This window comes from Hippocampus comes, unplaced genomic scaffold (assembly GCF_001891065.2).
Source record: "Hippocampus comes isolate QL1 unplaced genomic scaffold, H_comes_QL1_v1.1 scaffold137, whole genome shotgun sequence".
NCBI lineage: Eukaryota > Metazoa > Chordata > Actinopteri > Syngnathiformes > Syngnathidae > Hippocampus > Hippocampus comes.
The window spans coordinates 1,379,929-1,403,742 of NW_017806002.1; the positions used below are offsets into that span (position 1 = coordinate 1,379,929).

Consider the following 23,814-nt stretch of genomic DNA (forward strand, 5'->3'; position numbering starts at 1 on the left):
CTGCTCAACCCACACACACACACACACACACACACACACACACACACACACACACACACACACACACACACACACACACACACACACACACATATACATGGAACACGTGAAACGACCATGCAGTGTAAATCCGGCGTTATTTGCACACGCCTTTTTCCATTGACCACCAAAAACTGGATGACTCTACAGTCGAATCTCTGTGGTCAAACACAGTCCAAAGTTTCACCAGAGGAAATAATGCAAATACAATTCCACTCTTCCCGGGTGAAGCTGTCATCTTCATAAAAACCTTGAAGGGAAGTTTCAAGGTATATTTTGACATTTTTTCCTGCGTTGAAAAAGGAGTTACCCGTTATATATAACCAAAAAAAAACAAACAAAACATACTCATTATTAACCCTGACAAAGTAGCCGCTTAGACGCAGCAGTCTCGCAAAATAGGCGGGATTTAGCCAACAACTATGTGCATTGTACCTCGCCATCGGGTAATTGGACCAGCGCCAAAGTGGAGTTTGAAGTATAAATTAGCTGTCGGACAAGGCATGAGTGTCAGGTGTTAAACTTCACACAGGTACCATGCTGCCTCTGGTAAGGCGCGGATATTACCTTTGAAGGCAGAAAACTAAACTGGCAACACAACTACCCCCCATCATTCTCTTACCATAACGTGTAAGCACAGCTGAATTTCCGTTTCTTCTTTTGCGGATATTGACTTCGGATGTCACTTGAGCCATACTGTACTGAGTAGCCAGGACAGGAATTGTGCGTCATCATAAGGGGTTGGCTGAAGCCTCATGTGAGGACAGCAGTTGACTTTTTAGGTTACATTTTCCAACTTGAGAGGAATTTGAAATTGCAATTTCGGATTAATTGAGGCATGTTGATACATACTGTTCGAGTTGTAAGAGTGAAAGGATTTTCTTCACTCATTGAGCCATACAAATACACAATGCGCCTGCTTGTAAAGTCTGTCAAATTAATTTTAAATTGATTCCACTTCAACTCTTCCAACACACACACACACGGTGAGAAAAAGTTACACTTTTCTTGACCAGATTTGTTCACAGTTGACAACCACACAATTCACTCCAGTCTCGTCTGTTTATTGAGAGAGAGAGAGAAACAAAACACAGTGTCTCACTTCCCCCTTTATTTACCTGGGTTGTTCAAACATTGGCAGATTTGGCCAGCTCTCGCTCGTGGGGTGGGCAGATTTGCAGGAAACGCTCTGTTTGCCTAACTTGTCTTAGTCATGCCCTAAGACAGTGACTGGCCGACATCTTTGTTCTAGTATGTAGTAATATTTTAAGCCTTTTAAAAGGTTGTCCGTCGAAACTAGTCGGAGCTTGCCGGAGGGCGATGCGAAGTGAAATTTGAGATGCAGCACGATGGCACTCGCTCTAAACGTCACGTAGAAGGTTATTGGATAGAAGATGTTTGCGTGTGTGTGTGTGTGTGTGTGTGTGTGTGTGTGTGTGTGTGTGTGTGTGTGTGTGTGTGTGGAGAGGGATTTTAGGGTTGGGCTGGGTGTGTTTTGGTGCTTCTTTCTGCCCTCAGGCCAATTGATTCAACCCGTGTAACATGACTCAGTCAGGTTCTAAACAGGCGGACAATAGCGGGTGCATATGGAAGATGTGCAGCAAATATCTATTGCTCATCTTTCCCGCCTGCCTTGTGAAGGCATTTGTAACAAGTCGCGCTTGATTATAGGCAGCTCGTGACAAATGATTAAACCACAAGGTGGAGGATATTTCGCCAACTGTGTTCAGACATTTTTCCTTGAAAAAGTTCTTTGAAAAATGTCGTCTCACCTTTTCGTGATTTGACACGTATTCTGTGGATTTTTTTTAATACGGACAATGCATCTAAGTGATTGCTGTCATTGCTTTAAGATGCTGTGACTACCTAACATAATCCCCCCCCCAAAAAAAACAACATTTTATTATTAATTGGCCACTGTGATTTGAAGCTCTCACCTCTTCGGCTGTCTGCAGTGGAGAAATTCTGCTACAATCAGTGCCGCTTTTATCAGGAGAATAAAGCGTTATTCATTGATAACTAGGTCACCGGTCGTTTACAAAGTCGCAGTCATTGCACTTAAACATTAACTTTGCGTTACATCTTTGACCTTTTTCTTTCGTTCCTTTCAGCAGGAGAGTAATGCCAATGAGCGGTCTGTAGCACTGGTTGCCTTTTATTCATCAGGCAATTCATTCGGAAAATTGTTGGACAAATGGTGAGAAAAGAGAACTAAATGACCAAAGACAGTTCCACCAACAACTTTGCGGGTGAATTGAGGAAGTATCAAAGGCATCTTATTTTGATGTTAACTAAACAACACCTGTTCAAAAACTGAAAGGGGTCTGAAAATAACATTTTAAATAGTTTTTATGGAAATTGTTGGGTTTCTGGAGTGCCTGCCCACTGTAACGTGAAATAAAAGATCGAAAATCTTTTTAGCTGTCTAGCCCTAAAAATGTGTTTAAGTGAGTCAGTTTCAGTTTTTTTTCCATTGAATTAGGCGTTGGTAGATTTCTATTCAGTTTGGATGTGGATGGGTAAACAACTCTTGCTCTGGAGGAAGTCTCCAGAATAACATCACAAAAAGTGGCCGGATTTTTTTTTTTTTCCGAGTCAATTAAAAAAAAATATAACCATCAGCGTGATCAGAAATGTTGGTAAATAACTCAGAGAAGCTCCTGATACGAGAAACCTGATGGCGGTGTGCAGTAAACTAAAATGTTATTTATTATAGCAGGACCCCCCCCCCCCACACACACACACACACCCCCTCGCGTGTTTTCAAATGTTTTTTGCCGTTTGCTCCTTTGTCAGCTAGGTTGTCTTCACAGGTCAGAGGGCAAGGAGAGTTTGAATTGTGTCACTCACATTTAGTCCCTTATTGTCTTATATTCACTCCCGTCCTCACAGACCCTTTCCTTGTGTCATTTCTTCTCTTTCATGGTTGAGTGGGCGCCTGAGAAGCCACAAAGGTGGCGTGTCAGAGGGTCACTGTCACGAGGTTCAATACAATTGAACTGTGAATTTTGCCAGCTCTCATTCTTTTTTTTTGCTTATGTCAGCTATTTTTGCATTAAAAAAAACAGAACTCGTTTTGCTCCGATTTTGCCTCTTGTATTAGCTAGGAAGGTTTTATATTGACAGGTTGTAGAAATGTCACAACAGAAATTTTGTGGCGTCCTGATAAGGCCTTCATCGCTTCTCTGTAAATGCCAAGCCGGGCCGTCTCATACCAGCTCGGCAGTCGAGGAACTTTCTCTCAGGACTGTGCTGACCACACATACTTGACATTCCTCTCTTTTTGATTGCCCTCTCCATAGTCACTCAGAATGAAATGAAACAGCACTGCCATGTTTCTCACAGAGCTAAATTTGAGATATTTGCACTTTGAAGGGAAGCATTCCGCTACATAATGCGAAGGCTGACGTAAAATTAGAGTGATTGCCGTTTTTTTAAATTGCTTTAAATGTACAAGCCAACCTCTCAAGTTTAAGAGAAGCTTGTGTTTAAAAAAAACTGGTGTATCGTCCACTTAAATTAACACCTCTAAAATAAATGACTGCTTGTTCCCAATAATAAAAAAAATATATATTGTCATGAACTCCCACATTTTCCCATTTCGGTATTTATGAATATACATATTTGCAGATTATTATTATTTTTTTTTTGCGATTTAGCTAATATTATTCATGAGCATTATAAAGTTGATTTGTTTGTGTTGAATATTTTCACTATTGAATACATTTTTTATGTAACATAGATTATTGGTTGTGCACAAGCTAGAAGCATGGTGTTGATGTATTATGATCCTCTCTGTTTCAAGTGCTTTGCCGAAATCTCGTGACATTTACAGTACACGCAACTACAAATCCCTTTATTTGCAGCAGGGGATCTGTCTGTCCCTGTGCCTCTCAAACATCAGAGGGTTACTGGAACCTAAATTTTCTAGTTCATAAACAGTAGGATATCTTTTTCACTCTGCACCATTGCTAATTCACTGTTGAAGACTTTCAGAAGCCAAGGTGGGAAAATGACAGTACAGCATCTCCTGTTGTCGTTTTGGTGTGGCAACCTGATATTTCCTCCCTGCTCAACTTTATCGATCCTGTCAACAGCGCATCGACTTTCTGTGTTGGTGTTCTGTTGCATCCGTGTCCCCTTGCGCCCGTATGGATGTCAGTCCGACGTCATGCTCATTAGTTGACGCTGAAAAACCAAAGGGGAATTTTAAATGTTGCATTCAGCACGCTTTATAATTACGACACCACTTTGTCTAATGAGATATTTTACAGCATCAAGGTTCCTTCATAGCTGTCACCTTAATGGCAAATCCTGACAACTCAACTTGTAGAGTGACATGTTTAAGTCCTGATGTCACTCATGATGTCTCTATGTAAACGGTGTGTCTCACTGCGGAGTGACCCCCTCAAAGCTGAATACAGTACTTTCCAAATACACGGTATGTCTAGACTCATAATAGTTAAATGTGCTAAAATTGAACTTGTAATTTTTTCCTTCTCATATGATGCCTTTATTTGTGTTTATACATTGATCTATTTTCTGTTGCAATTGTCCTCAGATGTGCTAACCACTTGCCCACTGTGCTGTCCCTGAGCCATTTTTCGAAGCAGACTTTTTTTTTTCCACACAAACTAAGCAAATAAATAAATAAATAAATAAATGCTGACGATTGTTTGATTCAACCTGCCGCAGCACGTTAATAAAGCATGAGGACGACTCACCGGTGAGTCTTTGCTGGGCTGACGTCCAGACGCACCCACTCCTTGTAGAGAGATGTGCCTGGACCTGAGTCACTTCATGTAGGCCCGTGCCCGTCATCACCTTGTCCTGAGAGAGAAGGAGGCAGAAAATTAAATGAGAGTCAGAGGCCATGACAAAAGCGGTGCAATTTGTGAAAATATCCTTGAAAATCAGAACAAAATTGGGGGGTTTTGTGTGAGCTCACGCACGTCTTAAGGGAATCACTGAAACATTAACTTTTTTTGCGTTTTCTTTCACCGGTAATGGAAAAATGGAAATGTGTGATGAAACCCATAGAACCAGAAATGCAAATGACTGCAACATTGGAAATCGGCTGACCTGTAAGATTAATTGAATACCATACCAAGCAGGTGCTAACACACTTTTTTTTTCTTAAGCTAACCTCCATTATTCACAGTTTTTGTGCTCAGGCCAAAGTGAAAATACCCCAAATTATGTAAAACACCTCGAGGTGACAGTTTCGGACTGTTTCTGCTTGCTGTACTTATTATTAGACAATCGTCGTGACCATCTGTCTCTCTTGTATGACAATTCAAAATGTTTAAAAAAGTTGAATTGTTGCCTGTGCAATTTCAATTCAATTGACCTGCTTTCCTATAGGATGAATTGTTTTGAAATGAGAACAACTTGGAAGTCAACCAGCATCACGGAATGTGGTAGTTTGCAGCTGTAAGGCACTGAAAGAAGGTCTCTGTTCTATCAGAGGCAATGAGAGTGTGTGAAAGTGGACATAGTGGGGCTCCAAGAAGCTAATGCTAATGTTGAGCTCTCTTGATTAGGGAAAGCAATGGGAGGGGGGAGCCGCAAAAGGCTTGTGGCATGTTTGTATGTGTACGAGAACAAAGAGGAAGTGTTAAATGGAGCGTTTATGGGATAGGTTAGAGGTGAAATTTATGTTTGGTGTCAGTTTGCAGGACAGAGGGGAGGAGGATATTAAAGTTGTCGTGGAATAATAATGATGATGATTAGTACCAGTTTGTAAAATCTCTTTTTTTATTTTTCACAAAATTCTGATTTCCCGTATTAACTGAATACTTGAAGGTTTCAGGGCAATTCCTGGTCTGTATTAATTAACAAAATCACACCCAAAAATTCAATTTTTATAAGTGTGTTTTCTCGTATTGATTTTCTCACTTTCTAAGCAAATATTTATTTGAAATCATGCTTTCTGCTTCCTTTGCCCGATAAAGTAATTTCATTTGAAATCATTTTTTTTCTGCTTCAAGTGAGCACTTTTTATTGTGGACCCTAGAGGGCAGCAGACATACACATTTAAACGAAAGGTTTGGCTTTGCTGACGTCCATTGAACTTGATTAGGCATTTAACATCTAATCATCCTTAATTTATGTTCAGAACTTGTTGAAGGGTTATTACAATAATATGAAATACATTATGTCATTTGGTTTGGGCTCTCAACCATATTTCTTGGGATTTCTGATCAAACTGTCACTGAATCAATACAAACCCCCTTGTAGTTTAGTGGCGACCATGAGCACAGACTTGTCATTGTTGTATTCGCCATATGCGGCCCCCTTACCTCATTATTATTGGGTGTGATTAGGGTCTTAAGTATCTATACTTTTTTCCACTCCTCTTGCTAAATTTACTACTGGATTACTGCGGTTTGAGACCCCCCCTCTCTCAACACACACACACACACACACACACACACACACACACACACACACACACACACACACACACTCCTCCTTCCTCCTCTCTTGGGATATGTTTGGAGAGGCTGATCTGGCGCATAAAACATCCCTGAGATGTGAGGCCCTCTGGGGATTTAGCAAGCATGCCCAGTGCCTCTTGCGGGACAAGAAACTCATAGCCCCTGTTCCATCACATCAACCATTGGACTTGTAGTTATAGCACGTAAGCCTCACCGTTATTTAAGCCCTGAAACTCATTTCGGCTTTGGTCTTCCTGTGTGCCGTTTGCATGCTCTCCGGAATCTTGATTCTGGCCGTCCAATGTGGAGCTTGCTTGCATGTTCTTGTGCTTGTTCTTTGAAGATTCCAAATTGGCCATAGGTGTGACTGTGGTTGTGAATGGTTATCTGTGTACATGTGCAAGACGATTGACTGGTGACCAGTCCAGGGTCTATCCCACCTCTTGCCCAAAGGAAGCTCGGCTATGCTCAATCTCACCTGCAGCCCAGAGGACAAGTATTATAGAAAATGGATGGCTAGATATTGAAAATGCCGGTGACTCAGTTGTTAACATGTCAGCCTCACAGTTCTGGTCTTCCTTTGTGGAGTTTGCCTGTTCTCCCCGTGCTGTACTCAGGCTACATCCACATCCAAAGAACATACATTTAAGACTTAAATTGTTCACGTGTAAATGTGAACGGTTGCTTGGCTACATGTGCCCTGCGATTGGCTGTCTATCCCCCCCCGTCAAGTCAGATGGGATAAGGTCTGACTCAAAATAAAAACAAATTTAGAAAGGAAAAAAAATAGAATTAACCCCTCATATAGTGTACCCCAACACTAATTGTTTATTATACAGAGTTTTCTCCATCTGTTGCCCAGTGAGAGAACGCAGCCTCGTCGTGCACTTCCGCACTGACGTGACGTCACAGAGCGAGGCTCCATCCACTTGTGTGTGCTGGAGCTGAGCGGCATTGGAGTCATACTCGACATAGCCTGCGTGTCAGTGCAGTCTACTTACAGCTGGCTGTGAGCAGAACTGGCGCTACTTAGCTGTTATTATCTCACGCGTTTGCAAAGTCTTCCTCCAAACTCATTTTTAAGCATTCCTTCTTATACCACGGTGATTTTTGATTGATTTCTACGGAGACTAAATTAGTTGGGAGGCTGGGCCTTTTAACTTAGCTGTCTGTCGCCTAAAAAAAGAGCAAGAGCGAGAACTATCAGCGTGACTTATTTTTGTTGTCGGTAAGTGGGAGAAAAAAAAGAGGCGATAAATGCTACTGACGAAAATGGACCTGTTGAATTTCCAGTACCTGGACAAGATGAACAACAACATTGGCATACTCTGCTACGAAGGTAAACTTAGAAGGCTTTAAAAAAAAGGGGGAGGGGGGGGGGTTGTCGATGGTTTTCTGCTTGTTTTTACAACTTCCAATGGGTCTTTTATGTACTTTCACACTCACGCTGTGATCGACGTTGCTCACTGTAGTCGATGGCCGCTTTTCGTAGTCGTAGTAAAGCATATTGTTTGTTTAATAACAGCGTTTAGGCGTTCCCATCGAACTATCTTTCACGTTGTGAAATAAGAGTACTTTTCATCCAGCATAGCTGTTGGCTACGCAGCTAACGTTAGCTTCTCGTGTCATTTGGGCTAATTGGGGAAAGTGTTCGCACGCCTCACTTTTTTTGTCATGTCTGACACAATGCGTTTAATTTGTTCACTGCTGTCATTTGTCCACATTGTTCACACCCTCGCGCTCCACAATGGCAAATCAAACCGCTAATTTGAACACCGTTTCCAAAACAAGCAATTTATGAGACTTAGCTTCGACTGCTGTGTTGTTTTCTTGTCTTATCGTTGTAGTAAAACATTAGAATCGGAATTGTAGGAATAAAGTATTCTTTCATTTTTTTTTTTTATCCATTAACACTGTTTTACAAGGAAAACATCTAATGGCGCACAAAAAAAGTGATGCCCAGCTTCATGATTATGTAACTTCTGCCATCTAGTGGATAAGCATTACATAGTTCTGCCTGTCACGGTATGTCGCTGGCATAGATAGATGGAGAAAATATGCATTATTTATATATTTTTTTGACCAATTAAGTGAAGGTAGATGATCCCCCCCACTGCCTTTTTATTTGATTGATACCCAGTCAATCAACATAACATTTTTCATTGAAAATACCGTGGAGGTACTGTATTTGACTATGTGTATAAAACGTTTGCATTACTCTAATCTGTAGGTGCATCAATAGAAATGTAACTTTGAGAAGCTGTTATGCTTGGTTTATTTAATCTGTTAAAGAACAGGTATCAAACTCCGGTCCTCGAGGGCAACTATCCTGGAAGTTTTAGATATTTCCCTCCTCCAACACACCTGATTCAAATGATCAGCTCAGAAGCAAGCTTGCAGGAGCTTGATCACGATCCTGATCATGTGAGTCTAGTGTGTTGGAGGAGGGAAACATCTAAAGCCCTCAGGATAATGGCCCTCGCGGACTGGAGTTTGACACCTGTGTGTTAAAGAATGTCGATATTATACAAAAAATATCAAGTGTGTTGAAGCCGTACAAATGCAAGTAGCAAGCCTTGGGGCAGATCCAAAATGGAATCTACAAGGGCTGGCACAAACAATTTTTTTCTTTTTGCAATGGAACATACCATCGATTGCTCTGAAGCGCTGGCTTTTTAGCCTTTTCAACGTCATTTGCCAAATCAATACACTATAGTGTGTTGTCTACAAACGACACAAAGTGCATTCTATCTAGCAATTGAAGGATATATTACATATGATAATGAATAAAAAAACAAAACTATTATCCTACCTTAGCCATTGTAGTTCAGTGGTGGCAGGATGGACCTACTCGTAGTTGCACATGTACATTTTCGTGTTTTTGCGACCCCAGCTCCGCTTTGCAGTCATGACATACAACTTTAATTTTGACTATTTAAAGAATAAAAACAATGCTGTATAATTCCTGGATTGATAATTTGTTGCTGAACGAGTTTTGCCAGAAGCATCCGCTGCAACAAATGTCTGTGCGAAAAAATGGAAGTGTTTCCGTGTTCCGCAAAAATAAGACAAAAAAAATAATGTTGTGAATTAATGAATAGTTTTCTGGCATACATTTTTTTGTTTCAACCAATTTTTGTGGTTGACACAACCCAGTTGGTTGACTTATTTTCTCCCGTATTCTGAGAATCTGCTAAACTGGGATGTTCATTTCTTACTGCATCTTTCCGACCTGGTCACTTCTGAAATAAGATTGTAGTCGCACAATTGAATTCATGTCACTGAAAAGCCTTTTCCAGATTGGCGCGAAAGCTAATTTGGCAAAAGGTGGTTGTTGCTATTTAACCAGCAAATATGATGGTCACTGTCTCTCTGTAACGTTGTGAAGTAAGAGATGTGTCTTTTAGTGCTTTTAAACCTTTATCCATGACTTCATCATAATATGTCTGGTGACAGTATCCCTATTTATATTTGTGTTTTGGTGCATTTCATTCGAACAGATAATGGAAGTCACCGCAACGTTGGAAAATGTCTGGCTGCTCAGTACGAGACATGTATGGGCAATCTGACAGATTCAATAAATATCAATTGTCATTTTACCAAGCATACAAACACAACTACCATAATGACTCGCATGGAAATAATCCCAAATTAGAACTCATCAGCTCTTTTCTCTCTCGTCAAATGGCGAGTAATTTTAAATTGAGCTTTTTACGCAGTGGTTAGCTTGTCTTCATACTTGTATGACCATTAAGAAATGAGAACAATTCAAAAAGTCAACCAGCACCATGGAATGGTTCCGCTTTCATAAGAAATAGCAGTAGTTTTCAGTCTTGTCGTAGCTTATTCTTCTGCCCTGGGACGAGTTAAAAGGATAAAAGTGCCACTGTCCCAGGATTGAATCCAAACAGAAGGTTTCACTGTGTTCTCTCCCCTCTCGAGTTTCATGCCATCTATCCAATTACACCACTTGAAGAGAGAGGAGGAGACTCTTTGGTGTGTGTTTTTTTTTCTTTGGATATGCGCTTATCCTCTGGGTGTCTCTCACATGATAATTCACACACAAATGTTTTATTTATTGCTGGCAGCCGGATTAGTTGATTCAATTAGTTTTGGTTGCTTTTAGCTGACTAAGCAGAACATGCACCTCGTGATAAGAAATACAAAAAGATGCAAGGAAGGGAATAATCAGTTGGAAGAGTGAAAGAGCCGTACTTGTCCAGACTCGCTCACAATGACGTGGAGGGGAGTTGTGACGCTGTCCTTGTGCTGACACGCCTTGAGCTTCCGCACTTTAATATTTTGCTCATATGTGGATTGCTTGGAAGCCTTTGACTGTATATTGGGAAAATAAACAAGTACAATTTTTACGCTACGGAGATCGCATTGCCCCACAATTGTTGGTTTGACAAACTCTTATGGGACTTCAGCAGATTTTAGCCCTTCATGAACCTCACTCGCCTTTGTTTTACTAAGCATCAAAGGAAAGATTTTAGCTTTTGTTTGTGTGACACGCCTGCTCAAAAGAACCAGCTCAGAACATCAGAACAAGGAAAATGCACAGTACATCAGAAGCTGCATGAAGTGAACTCAAATTCAAAGCTGGAGGCGGCAACATAAGCAGCGTTAACTCATCATTATTGACATTGTCAGTGTTTAATGTGGGCAAAATTATTCTTTTTTTTAAGTGCTTCTTCAACTCTCGTAAAGTTAAGCGCTTTATTTTTTTTTTTTAACCTTTACATATCCACGTAAGGCAATTGGGAACAGATTCTTATTTATAACGTCAACCTAACCATTATCAAGCGACCCCCAGCTTGTACATTTGCATGGAAACTCTATTGTGTACGCTGGTGTATCCAAAACAATAAGCAAAGCATCCTGACTTTTCCTCCCCGCAAGAATAATGAATGAAGAATGGGATGTGTTTTAGCACAATAGTTTCATCCTGTTCAGAGAAAAATGGGAGTTGCAAATGAGAACAATAACCGAGAACGCGCTGTATGAGAGCGCTGAAGTAGCTGTTGATGATGAGTGTATTTTTTTGTTTTTGTAATTTTGTTGCTTTTATAACATTTGTAGTGAATTTGCCTTGCGAGTAGCTCTCTCCCCCACCCCTCCCTTTTATCCAACCAATGTTGAACTTTCCAAAGAACTTCCGTCAAGTCTTTATGATTGATTCATGTTAGATATCCTCTGGAGTGATGAGTGAGATAAAAGCATCACCCTAGGACTACGCTCACCAGCACAGAGATAACAAGGCAAGCTTGGACTCATCTTGAAGTGTCTTGAGGGGGGGAAAAGAGAGGGCAAGAGAGAGAGAGAGAGACACAGAGTGAGTTCACCTCCGTTTGTAATCTAATCTCATCCAGATTTGAAGCCGTTTGAAGCTCTGTCAAGAGAAATAGACTTTGATCATGCGGGCCCAATCGAATGAGAGAGGAGTTTGACTTCCACTCGAGTCTTTTTCATCATGTCACTATCTTTCTGATGTTCCTAATTAGAAGTATGAAGCATACATGTGTGCAGCAGTAAATTGTATATGGTCACATTTACACATTTGTATTTGTCTCAACTGTGCATATGTCCAACAACTATAAAGATACGTTTAGTTGTACCGTACTCCTGTTAAAAGGGATGCAAAAGCAAGTTTGAATGTGCAAGTGAAATGCCCAAACAGTGGCACAAATAGGCGTTCAACCAAATATTTCCAGGTAAATCTTCCCTGAAAAATCTTGTAGTGTTATATTATACGCCATAGTGTGTTGATAGCCACCAGGGCTGAAACATTTGTTGAATAACTCCAATAATTCGATTACAAAATAAATAAATAAATAAAAAGACGATACTGAATTTCAGCGTTGAACCTTCCCAGTGGTCATTTTTCCACACCCGACTAATGAGGAAAGAGTGCGTCAATGGAAAGTGCGAAGTTTGGGATAGTTTCATCTGACTACTGCTAAGCAGAACTACCGAATGTATCACAAAAGCAAATACAATTACTAATGCAAGGTATCAATGTTAGCTAATTTAACAGAGCCTACCTCCGCTAGTTAGAACGTATAAATAGTGGTGCGCCCAAGTAGGCAAGTATATACACAGCAGCTGGCGAGCTTTCAGTCGCTTTATTGAACAATTCGGAACAAAATAATGTCGGAGTAAGCACATTTATTACTTAGCTGCTACCTCCCATGTTTGGCCACTGGCGCTTACACACTCAACAGCCAACATGCAGACAAGCTAACAGTTAGCCGTATCAGCCAGCTACTAACTCGAGCTGACAACAGCCAACTCGACACTCTAATTTGCTGATTGCTACGTAACCCCCAAGTAATAAGAGTGAAGTGATTTTGGTAGACTAATTGAATAGCAGAAATAGTGGAGGGCTGCAGCCCTAACCGTAGAACTGGAACCGGAAGTTACTGCGACATAGTAACTTGTATGGCTGCTCAAAATAATATGGGCATCACTTGCAAGGAGAAATAGCAAAGTGTTGCCAAACAGATGCTATTATAAATAGCATGTAGCTAAAACCACAATGGCTAATGACTAGCATGAGAATAACCAGAGAAGGTTGCCAAGAAACGCTTTTCATACGCTGAAAGCTCGGCCAAAGCGGGAACTATTTTCCTGCCAACTTGAATGTAACTGAAAACATTGACTGGAAAATTATTGAAGACTTGATAATGGTTTCAATAAATGTATTCACTTTTTTTCCCCGATGGAATAACTGTTTGGAAATTAGAACAACATGGAAGCCAACCAACATCACTGAACGGATTGTGTTCTACTTTTGATGTTCCACTCTATAATCTCTGGCTTTAATTAATTTGGGTCGGAAACACGAGCCTATCCAAACATTCTGCCCCTCCTGAACCTATGATGCTACCCCCCCGCCCCCCTTCCCTCCAATTATCCTGCATCCTGATTGGACAGTGTGCTGTCACAAGCCTCTTCTCCTTTTTATTGGCATCTATCTGCCTGGCCAAATATAATGATGTCATCCCTGTTGCCATGGCGCACATTAGGGCGAGCAGGAGCATGCCACAGGGAGTGGGGCAGGAGGTGACGGTGTTTGGGAGGCCATGCTAAGGCTGCAACAATTGTGCCCACTCTCCAGTTCATCTGGCATACTTTGAATGGCACTTGAGTCATTCAATATGATTTGAATAGTTAAAATTGATGAATACTGTTCACTTTAAAAGCACATGCGTAGTATTTCGTTTCAAATGATTCAGATGAATGAATTAAAAACAGCCATTTTGAGATTTTGTTAGCCGAGTCGAAAAATTGCTTATGTCGTTTTTTTTTAAACACAATTCTAACAAGGAGAGTCCAGTTGCTTCGATTCATTTATTATGCATTTCTGACATAGAAATATGTAAAACACTGGCATTTCCCCAACTTTTCTATGTCCTGTATAAGTGCACCAGCATGGAGTGGATGTCCAAAGTCCACCTCACAGTTTTCCACCATCAATGCAGATGATGTCACCCATCTAAGCATCTGACTGCTGGATGCTGTGTGAAAGCTTTGCCGGGCTCTGTGTAGAAGGCAATGGTTGCAGCTCTCATCACTTCTGCAGGATCTCCGCATGAATGGGGGCTGCAGTTGGATATTGTAACGTGTCGCCAGTTTGGCGTTAGCAACAAACTTTTTGTTTGTCTCCGTTTTGGGAGTAGTTATGGAGAGTTTTGCGTTGGAACTGGCTTTTTCTTTGACTCGTGTGTTTTGTTTGGGAAAGTTCAGGCAGATACATGAATCCAAAGCAGTGGAAAGTCCCCGAGCTGAGACGGAGCCAGTGGTACTTTTCCCTCGTTCTCCTCTTTCTTTGCTCCCACTCACCGGTTACTCTGTAGGCCTTGTGGACTCGCACAAGACCGTGGGGGGTGGACTCAATCAATCAGAGAAACGCACACAAACAGTCACACGCAGAACCTGTCCACAGGTTTTCAAAACCATTGCTAATTCTAGAGGGGCAAACCAAGTCAACACAACTGTTGCCTAAACACACAGTGTACTGTAAATGGTAACACACAGTGTACTGTAAATGGTACAAAATAGTTTGGGACTCTGAACTTTCCTTAAAACCTCTGTTTGTCGGCATCCTCCTTTTCTTAGGAGAAGCAGCCTTGCGAGGAGACCCCCGACTGCAGGCCCTGTCCCTGTCCTCGTCGTCTTCCTCCTCCTCCTCATCTTCCTCTTCGTCATCCATCTCCAGCCACAGGACGGGCCCGCCACCCATCAGCCCCACCAAGAGGAAGCTGAGCGGGGAGCAGGGGGACAGCGACATGGACGACAACGAGCACGTGGCTAAGATGAGTCGCCTCTTCGCCGCGCAGTTGTGAGTACTAGTGTCAAGATTTAATACCGCGCATGTACAGTGCCACATTGGGTATTATTAAAATTTGCCGTTGAGCATCGTTGTCAATTAATTTGAGTTGATTGCTCGGATTCTTTTTTGGGGGGCGGTGGGAGGGGCAATAGCAGCAATGTTGCCATTTTAACAATTTATCCAATGCTGACAATAGGAATGGAATCATTTTTCATATGAAGCCTGGTAGAAGGCAATCATGGAGTCACTCGTGCTTTACATTTTCAGACGTGGTGCCCAATAGTATGTTGCCATTATAGATGGACATTTTGGAAAGTTTTGACACCTGGTATGTGCTTCCAAGCTACTAATATTTTTGCCGAGGTTGCCATGCCTCCCCTGTACAGCACAAGTCATGAGAAACGATGTTACTCTTTGACAGCAGACACACCAGCTGACCGTGCAGTTAGACGGCTCATTGTAATTTGTGGAATATTTGAATATCGTTATGAAAAGGGACTTTTTTTTTTCCTCAAAGGAGGCACTTACTTTCACCTTGTCTGGAAAAACAACTCTCTGGGTAAAATCGGTTTAAATAATTGTTTGGTATCGGGAGAAATAAAAAAAAATTCCAGAAGCGGAAATAAAGCTAAACTTAGTTTGAATGTCATAGTCATTTTCTTTTTCTTTCAGTAAAGAAAGAGAAACAAACATAAACGTAAAATGGAACCTAGCACCTGACAGGTCAACTTTACACATGTATTTTGTAAGGCTGGTCTATATGCTCTTAAATTAATTTAAGACACCCCCCTCCCCCCGGCATGTCAAATATATTATATCCTTTCTGCTTAAAGAGTGCTACACTATGTAAACTTGGTTTTGCTTAGAACGATTAAATCCTTGAAACTTATGACCACTTACATGGCCCACTTCCCGTCTTGTGGGGATTCCAGAGATTCTGCAGGCGAGGGGGGCAGCGATCCCGAGCTTGCTGCCTCTTAGCAAACACATTTTATGGACGGATTTGCACATCATTGCTTATGGCCGTAGATGATGCTTATGCAAGGAAAACCCATCAAATTAAAAAAAAACGCAGAAAGCCGCTTCCAGTCATCCGTAGTACTTTCGAGAGATTTGTTTCACACAATACATGAATAATTGCATGCAGATTGTGTTTCACATCAGGTTGAGCCACTGTGCTATTCTTAGGGGGGGCATGGGAAAAAGGTCTTTTCTTCTCCAGTCTTGTGACTGCGCTCACAGAACAAAGGATTAGCTTGTGCAACTTGACATTTGTGCACAGTCATCGTGTTTTCCCGCTCATCGTTGTCAGGAATTCACATTCTAATTTTCACAGACATGACTAGACAGTCACGTCTTCCTCACATTGTTGTTTTATAGCATGTCTGGGTTTTTTTGTGGTTTTTTTTAAACTGTAGAGAGTGTACAATTGACTTAACAAATACAACAAGGCCTGTTGTTGTATCAGCTTTCAAGTCGGTGTCCCTAATGGTTTTTAAGGCCCACGAAGTGGACCATCAAACAAAAAAAAAACCCCAAAACAAATAGTTGGTGACGCCTTGCTGCTTAGAAAGCGATTGAGCACCATACATCCATGACGCACTGCAGCAGAAAAACTGCTTCGCTGAATTGGCTTTTTAGGCCCCACTTCCATTCTACTGTATTATTATTATTATTATTATTATTATTATTATAGTACCTTTATTGAACCACAAAAACAATGTGTGATTGTCAAGAAAGTAAGCGTATAGCCACAAACAGGTGGAAATTCGTAACAATAAGAAATGAGAGGTTGTTAAAATTATCAATCACCCCATTAACGCACTGTAACCAGGCATTTCGGTGACAGGTTCTCAATGCTTTGCTTTCTAGTAACAGGTACATCTGAAATGATAAATATGGTTGAGTATCATTGCATGCATCACTTTGGGGGCTGGTCCGTTTCTTCCATTCTGTGTTTTCCTACAAGATACCTGAAAGCCTCTTTTACACAGAGATCCTGCAAAATAGCCACGGTAGAGCTGTTACAGGGCCTTTTAATTAACATGGAACTGATTGATGTATGCTTTCACACAGCCACACGGCATCCTGCAATGGGATGATTAGATGCGTCTACAATAAATGTTGGACAGTGACTATTTCTTTCAACACCAGAGGGCGGGAGAAGTGAACATCCGGTGTTCTGGATGTCACCCTGCCTCTGATACTACCCCTGAATTGGGAACCTTACTGGCCCCACCAAAACAAAGGTGGAAAATTCAGTTTTTTGACAGCAGTGTGACAGAGGTCATCACTTATCTTTTTTTTTATTTTTTTTTATTCCTGATGTACATCAAAGAACATTTTTTTTGATTGACGCAAATTGCCCTCTCGAACACAGAGATTGCACAACAAAGTGTTGTTCTGTCTATTCAAAGTGCATGCCAACAGACTACTTTTAAAAGTGGTCTACTACTATAAGTACTGTTCCCACAGTTTTCTAATGCACAGAGAGCATTCGTTGCGCCATCGGTGCAGGCAGACACCTGACACCTCCACCAAGGGGCTGCCCCACAGAAGGTCGCCTCTCCTTTTGTTGTCCACTCCAAAACAAGCTCGTCAGTGTCTTTGGTGAGAGAACAAAGCAAAAGTGTCCGACCCAACTCCAGCTGCTTGTACACACACGCTACTCACGAGACATAAAGGCTGCATTGTTGTGTGTTTTCACAGTTATACCACACAATGTATTTTCTTTTTTTAAATCAAACCTGGAAATCTACATTGATTTCTTCACCGTGCCAATTCTTTGGATTTGCTGCAGGCGGGCAGATTCGAAGCACATCTTTTCCAGTTTGTACTTTTTTTTTTTTTTTTTTTCCTTTCTTTCTGAAATACTGATTTCCAAGCATCCACATGTAGTGGCTGTGCATGTAGGAGGAGGTAGGCGGAGTCTGGAACAAAGAGGCCTTATCCCATTCACTGGAGCCTGCGGGCTGGAAGCTTGCTGCTGCCTGCCCTCCTGGCCACCACTGAGCAGTTGTAAACGCTCCGGTGTAAAAGTCCTCATTGCTATTGCTTCTTGTTTGCTTTCAAACAAGATCAGAACCCCATGGGGTTTGAATTGGGGACTAGCAGGAAAAAAAAGTTGCTTCGTCATACTGTATGTTGTAGGAAGTGCTTCAAGTTGTTGGCCATGCTGTGACTGCGGCTTCACAGGCTTGAAATCGGCCTTTGTAGTCCAGTTCACTTGGAACTTCTTCACTTGTCCTCTTAAGAGGTTTCTCCAGGGGCCAAATGGGAGGAAGATGAAAATGAAAGAGAGGAAGCAACTGTGTGTCAGAACTTATGATCAAAGTTGGTCAAAAGCATGTGGGTTCCTTTTTTTTTTTGTATTCAGTGTGCTTTCATATAACCACATGTTGTTTTCGTTGCATCCTTTTCGGGGTTCCCATATCCGATCTTTTGGCGCTTTGCAAAGGACTTTTTTCTGTGCTTTTCTCCCACCTCAAAGCCGGAGTCATCTAGCTGGCAAATGTGTGTTGGATTCCCATCGGTACAGGTGCCCGAGTGAAAATGCGCGCAGAAGTTATACAGCTGCAGCTCGAGCGGTGTCAGGAATGGCTGGACTAATTAAGCATTCTACTTTTGCTCACCTGTTATTCGACATACAAAGTTGTTGTTGCCAGAGTGGAAAGAAACAAAAATAATACTGTCAAGTCAGATTTCTCTCCCAGTATTCACCTTTTTTTTCGCATCCGCTTCAAGCCTTGAAAGTAAACTGTATTTGTGTGTAAAAACATGCTCTGCATAAGCAGTGTGGCTCACTTTCTATATATATTTGTATATTTCCATTCTGTGGCTTCGCGCAGAGCTCGGGCCTGGTTGTAACCTGTGGTTGCGCCTTCATCCGCCCCCTCTTTCAGCTTTTTTCTTTTTTGTCTTTTCTCTACACGCTGATTCTTCCCAGATGTTTCCTGTGTGTGTCATTCCCTCTCTTGCCGTCTCTGTGGATTGCTCTGAGCATATCAACATCTGCCCAGTTTTAAGATTTATAGGGAGGGTTTTCCTGGAGAACTGTTTGTTTTCCCTCCCCCCCCCTGCAAGTTGAGTTTGAAACTGAAACAAGCGAACCAAAATACAGAAAAAAGCTTCTTTTTTTTCATTCTATTATATGGCTTAAAGTAGAGCAACACTTGCCTTGAACTGAAACAGGGAAACCGAAAGGACTGAAATGTTTCTGTCTCTTTGCCCTGGCGTTGGACAAAGAGCGTCAGGCCTGTAATCTCTGGTCTTGATCGTCCCAACGGCGCTTGACGGCATCGGGAGCAAGTTTTTCCACACCAAATTCATCCAAGCATGCCTTGTATGGACCTTGCTTTGCGCACAGCCAAGCATACAATTGTACCCAAAAGTCTTGGTAAGATGAAGGATTAAGATTCAAGGAGAACAAAGGCCAGTGTATGATTGAATACGTTTTAGTGTTGGTCTTTGCCAAGACTCATGCTTTGCACTTCCTGGTTTTTTGGATCCCAAATTCAGAATCTGCGAGAATGTGCATCCACTGGCATATTTTTTATTTTTATTTTTTGCAAACTCATCACAAATAAAACCCTGTCCTCAAGCTCCAAATATCAGTTTACATTAAAGATGGAATAGTAATCCAATTATTCATTCATTCATTCATTTTCCGTTCCGCTTATCCTCACAAGAGTCACGGGGGTGCTGGAGCCAATCCCAGCTGTCTTCGGGCAGGTGGCTGGGGACACCCTGAACCAGTTGCCAGCCAATCGCAGGGCACACACAGACGAACAACCATCCACGCTCACACTCACGCCTAGGAACAATTTGGAGTGTTCAATCAGCCTGCCATGCATGTTTTTGGAATGTGGGAGATAAACCGGAGTACCCGGAGAAAAGCCATGCAGGCACGGGGAGAACATGCAAACTCCACACAGGGAGGCCGGAGCTGGAATTGAACCCGGTACCTCTGCACTGTGAGGTCGACGTGCTAACCACTGGACCCACCGGGCCGCCTAATCCAGTTATTGATCGTTAAAAACTCACTCGGTTCAGAAACCAATTGAGGTGCTCTGAGGTGGTCCGTGCTGAGCTTCCGCCATGCAGACCAGGTAGCATTAAGGTGCTCCATACAGCACTGGCAAGAAAACAAGAATTTAGAACATGCAAGAGATTCTTCCTTCCCGTGAAAGAATTAGCAACAAAAATAAACACTCAAATGCCATTTTGTAGCCGCTCAGCCAGACTATTAAAAACTTTGGGAAGCCGAAAGCGAATGAAGGACTTTCAGCTTCAATATCTTGATTGTCTTGGCCTTGCTTCATTCACAAACGACATTGCTTGAAAGGCTGCACTTAATGACAGATGGGCCAGTGCTGGAAGCGCAGTAGTCATATGGAAGCGTCTCGTCCATGTGTTGCTGGTGGAGGCTTGGCCTCTGGATTTAGAATGAAGGGATCCTCCTGTGAGCGCATGCCATAGCCGCCACCACTAATGCTCGGCTCCACATCAGCCAGAGCCTTGTAAAATAGATTCAAAACGACGTCTGCTCATCATGTGATGCGCTCCGTGGCCAGTCACATGGTTCTCATTTTCACAACAAGTCGACCCAAATTAAAATCTATAATGTGTGCGATTGAAAACCCGCACATGCTCAATGAAAATATGTAAACAAACGAAGTACTTCCGTCAAGCAAAGTTTGATTGTGGAGTCTGCCCAGCTGGCGCGGGTGACAAGCAGGTGGCTTTTTGGTTGCTCGATGGCACAAAATCAAGTCCAGTGTGTGTGTCGGGCCAACGCTTAGGCTCGGTGGAGGATTTAACTACTCCGCTATTGATTGGTTCTGTTCTTTGGCTCCCGCAACCGGGCCCCTCTGGCTTGGCGGTGTGACCACGCCTGCGTTTTGGCAGTGGTTGAAGTTGGTAAGAACCCAAACACTCAGGTGGCGATGGGATGGGATGGGCTTGCCTCCTCAGTTTACTGACCACCGCACTAAACTCCCCCCAAAAATAATGATAATCAGAAGCATCTGGTTCAGCATAGGTCACTGTTGCTTGCTGACCGCATGGCACCTTCTCGAAGGGCTGCAAAGAAAACCAAATGAGCAGAATTATTTGGAGTATTTTCGGATAGACGGACGGCTGCAACACTTCCCTCGGTCTACTCTTGAAATGAAATTTGTCTTCTGACCGTGACCAAGTAAATACAGGAGCCCCCCCCCCCCACCTCGTTCTCCTCCATTGTTGTGGTTTGTTGGCATTTTTGGGTGTTCTTCCGCAGTTGAGGTGGAAAGGCAGCGTGCGCGTCCTGTCGCTCGCAGCAACTGGGTATGCTTCGCATCTATATGGTTCACCCCTTTAACAAGTCTTAAGGTTCGCAGTTAAATGTTCCCCATTGCATTTAAAGGTGAATGATAGCCTTCACATGCAACATGCGTTCTCTAGTTTGCTACGACAAGACAAGTTTATTTTTTTTGTACCATGGACTTCAGAGCCCGAAAATGGCAACCCGATGTCGTGCTTTTGCAAGTGTGTGGGTTGCCGCTTTACAGGAGCGCTGCCAAATCACTCAGGAAGTTTGCAGCAGACGGTGAAAGAACAAGGAAGACAAAGCAAACGTGGGTGGGGAGGGGCCAAACGAAGGAAACAAGTCTTTCTTGTAGGAGAGGCCTGGACCATTCACCCAGAAGTCCCCCCCACTTCCAACCTCCCCCACGTCGCCTTAGCCCTTCCTCTGTCCCCCGTCTGTATTGAGGGGTGGTCCATTTATTTGTGGTTTAGATGCTGTTGTGGAGTCCAGATGCTTGAACCAGCAATTGGTTGCTTGGTCACATGCCCCTACAAGTATTGGCATTCGCACCCAAAGGGTTTTTTGTTTTATTTTGTGTTCTTATGTTTTCATCGTTGTGCTTATTGACCCGCGATGTTCTTATTCACCGTTGACATAATGTCAGTGGAAATGCCTCAGTGGCGCAGTGTCTGCTTCCAAATGAAGAGGCTTTTTTTTTTTTCCTCCATGTTCAAATTTGTCAATATGTGTTAAGATCGAGCTCCATTTTGATGCGTTTTTCCTCAGCTGTATTCATGCGTGTGTGACGGGAGTGAAAAAGACATGGGGGGGTGGGGAGGACACCAACTCCTGATCCCTTTACTGGGCCTCAAATTGTAGGAGGGAAGTGGAGCTGCAGGAAGGGTGTAATACACAACTGAACACACACGCACACATGGACTGAAGCCGACTGCGTTTGACTCACTCAACAACATAATTGCTACCTGTTAAAGTGCAAGCAAGTGCGCACATAACCACTCGACTGCACATCAAACTGGGCGTACATTTGCAACACCCTCTGCGCTTTGGGAAAGTGTTGCGTACAGACAATGGCAAAAACCGTCCCAGTTCCGACGGAACTGCTTCAACCACAGTAAACAAGAGCATCTGTTACACAGAGATCCAGCAAGCCAGTGAATGCAGCAGTAGAATTGAGTCCCGCCATCCTGGTCTTCACCTCTTACACACACGCCGTCTAGTACGACAAACATTTTGAAAATAAATGACATTTTAGAATGTAGTCCCCCCCCCCCCTCAAAATTGCGGTTGAGATGTTTTGTTGTTTTTTTCCCACCAACTAAATCAAATGACTTGCAGTCTTAAGTGTTCACTACGACAACATGACAAAATACTACCAAACAATTGTGTCGTAGAAAATTAATTGGTAAGTCAGATTGCAACAATAATGCGAACAAATTTGTGGTTTTGTTACTTCCATCTTGCATGTTTTGTCAGTGAAACATGTGGACTGTTCTTTTTAAGTGCTGAACTTCTAGAGACACAATTAACATAAATTAATCAAATATCAAGTATCAAGTACAACTTTATTGTATACAGCACATACAGCACGGATGAAATTTCCTCCCTCTTAAACAGACAACAAGAGGAGCCGCTGCGGGTGCCCGCGTTGAATGTTAATTTTGGGGGGTTGAAAAACAAATGAACAATTTGGCGGGCGAAGTTACCCATCACTGGTCTTTGTTTCCCCTCTATTCCCCCCGCACCCCAGGAAGCCTCACGGAGACTATCGCAGCTCCTCCAAGGACCAGAGCCGGAGTCCCATGGAGCGTGTGGTGGTGCCCGGCGCTCTTGGCGTCCACGGCAACCACCTGTACGGCCACGCCCACCTCCCGCACCATCACCACCTGGCTAGTTTAGCCGCCATGGACCAGCCGCTGGCGCTCACCAAGAGCAGCAGCATGGCGGAACGAAGCAGTGTGGCAACGCTGGTCGCCGTGCCGCACGCGGTGGGCGTCGCCGAACGACAGCAGGTGATGGTCGATGCTCGGGGCTTGTTGAAGTGTGGTTCTTCTGTATCTGTCTTTGAGGGGCGGGGAGGAAAAATTTCATGTGTATCCATCTCTTTTTCAGAATCGTCCATCAGTGATCACATGCGCCCCTGCTAACAACCGCAACTGCAACCTGTCACACTGCCCGCTTTCCCACAATGGCTGCTCAAGCCTCACTAATAACTACAGGAGAGTCCACAGTGAGTACACACACACACACACACACACACCCCGAATGATTTGTTGTGATTTCGGGTGACGTTTTGCGTACCTCCATTCATGATGGCTGCAAGGTTTTGGAATGGTTTCTTGAAAAAGATTAACTGCAACAAATAGTTGAACTGAGCTTTGGTGACATAGGATGACGTCGTGTATGACAGAGATTCACAGTCTGTTTTTTGGCTGCTCTTGAGAAATTGCAGAATTTTTTGGGGGGGCGGGGAAATGAGTCACAAAATTGACTAAGGAAAAACGAATGAATGAGTTTGCTGCGAAGGTTTTGTCCACAGTTTTCAGAGATTTCTCCTAAAAATTGCAATTTGATTCCAGATGTATTTACAGTAGCATTGCACAACTTCGGAGATTTCCAGACTTCTTTTGGAAGACGTCGCACAAAAAAAAAAAAAAAAATCAAGAAAAAGCCAACTGAGTTTGCCGCTAGCTGTA

The 23,814-nt window shown here is 42.7% G+C and overlaps 1 protein-coding gene across 2 annotated transcripts in view; it reads left to right on the forward strand.

Annotated features, from left to right (window-relative positions):
* Window positions 1–23,814, forward strand: part of vgll4b (vestigial-like family member 4b) — a 33,510-nt gene that overhangs the window by 5,486 nt on the left and 4,210 nt on the right. Inside the window, exons 1-4 of one of the 2 annotated variants that reach the window (XM_019892440.1) lie at window positions 7,420–7,818; window positions 14,601–14,823; window positions 22,869–23,130; window positions 23,231–23,348. In XM_019892440.1, the coding sequence (XP_019747999.1) occupies window positions 7,737–7,818; window positions 14,601–14,823; window positions 22,869–23,130; window positions 23,231–23,348 (685 nt within the window). In that variant the 5' untranslated portion in view covers window positions 7,420–7,736. Of the gene's footprint in view, window positions 1–7,419; window positions 7,819–14,600; window positions 14,824–22,868; window positions 23,131–23,230; window positions 23,349–23,814 lie in introns of those variants that run through there. The other variant, XM_019892441.1, reaches the window with a different exon arrangement.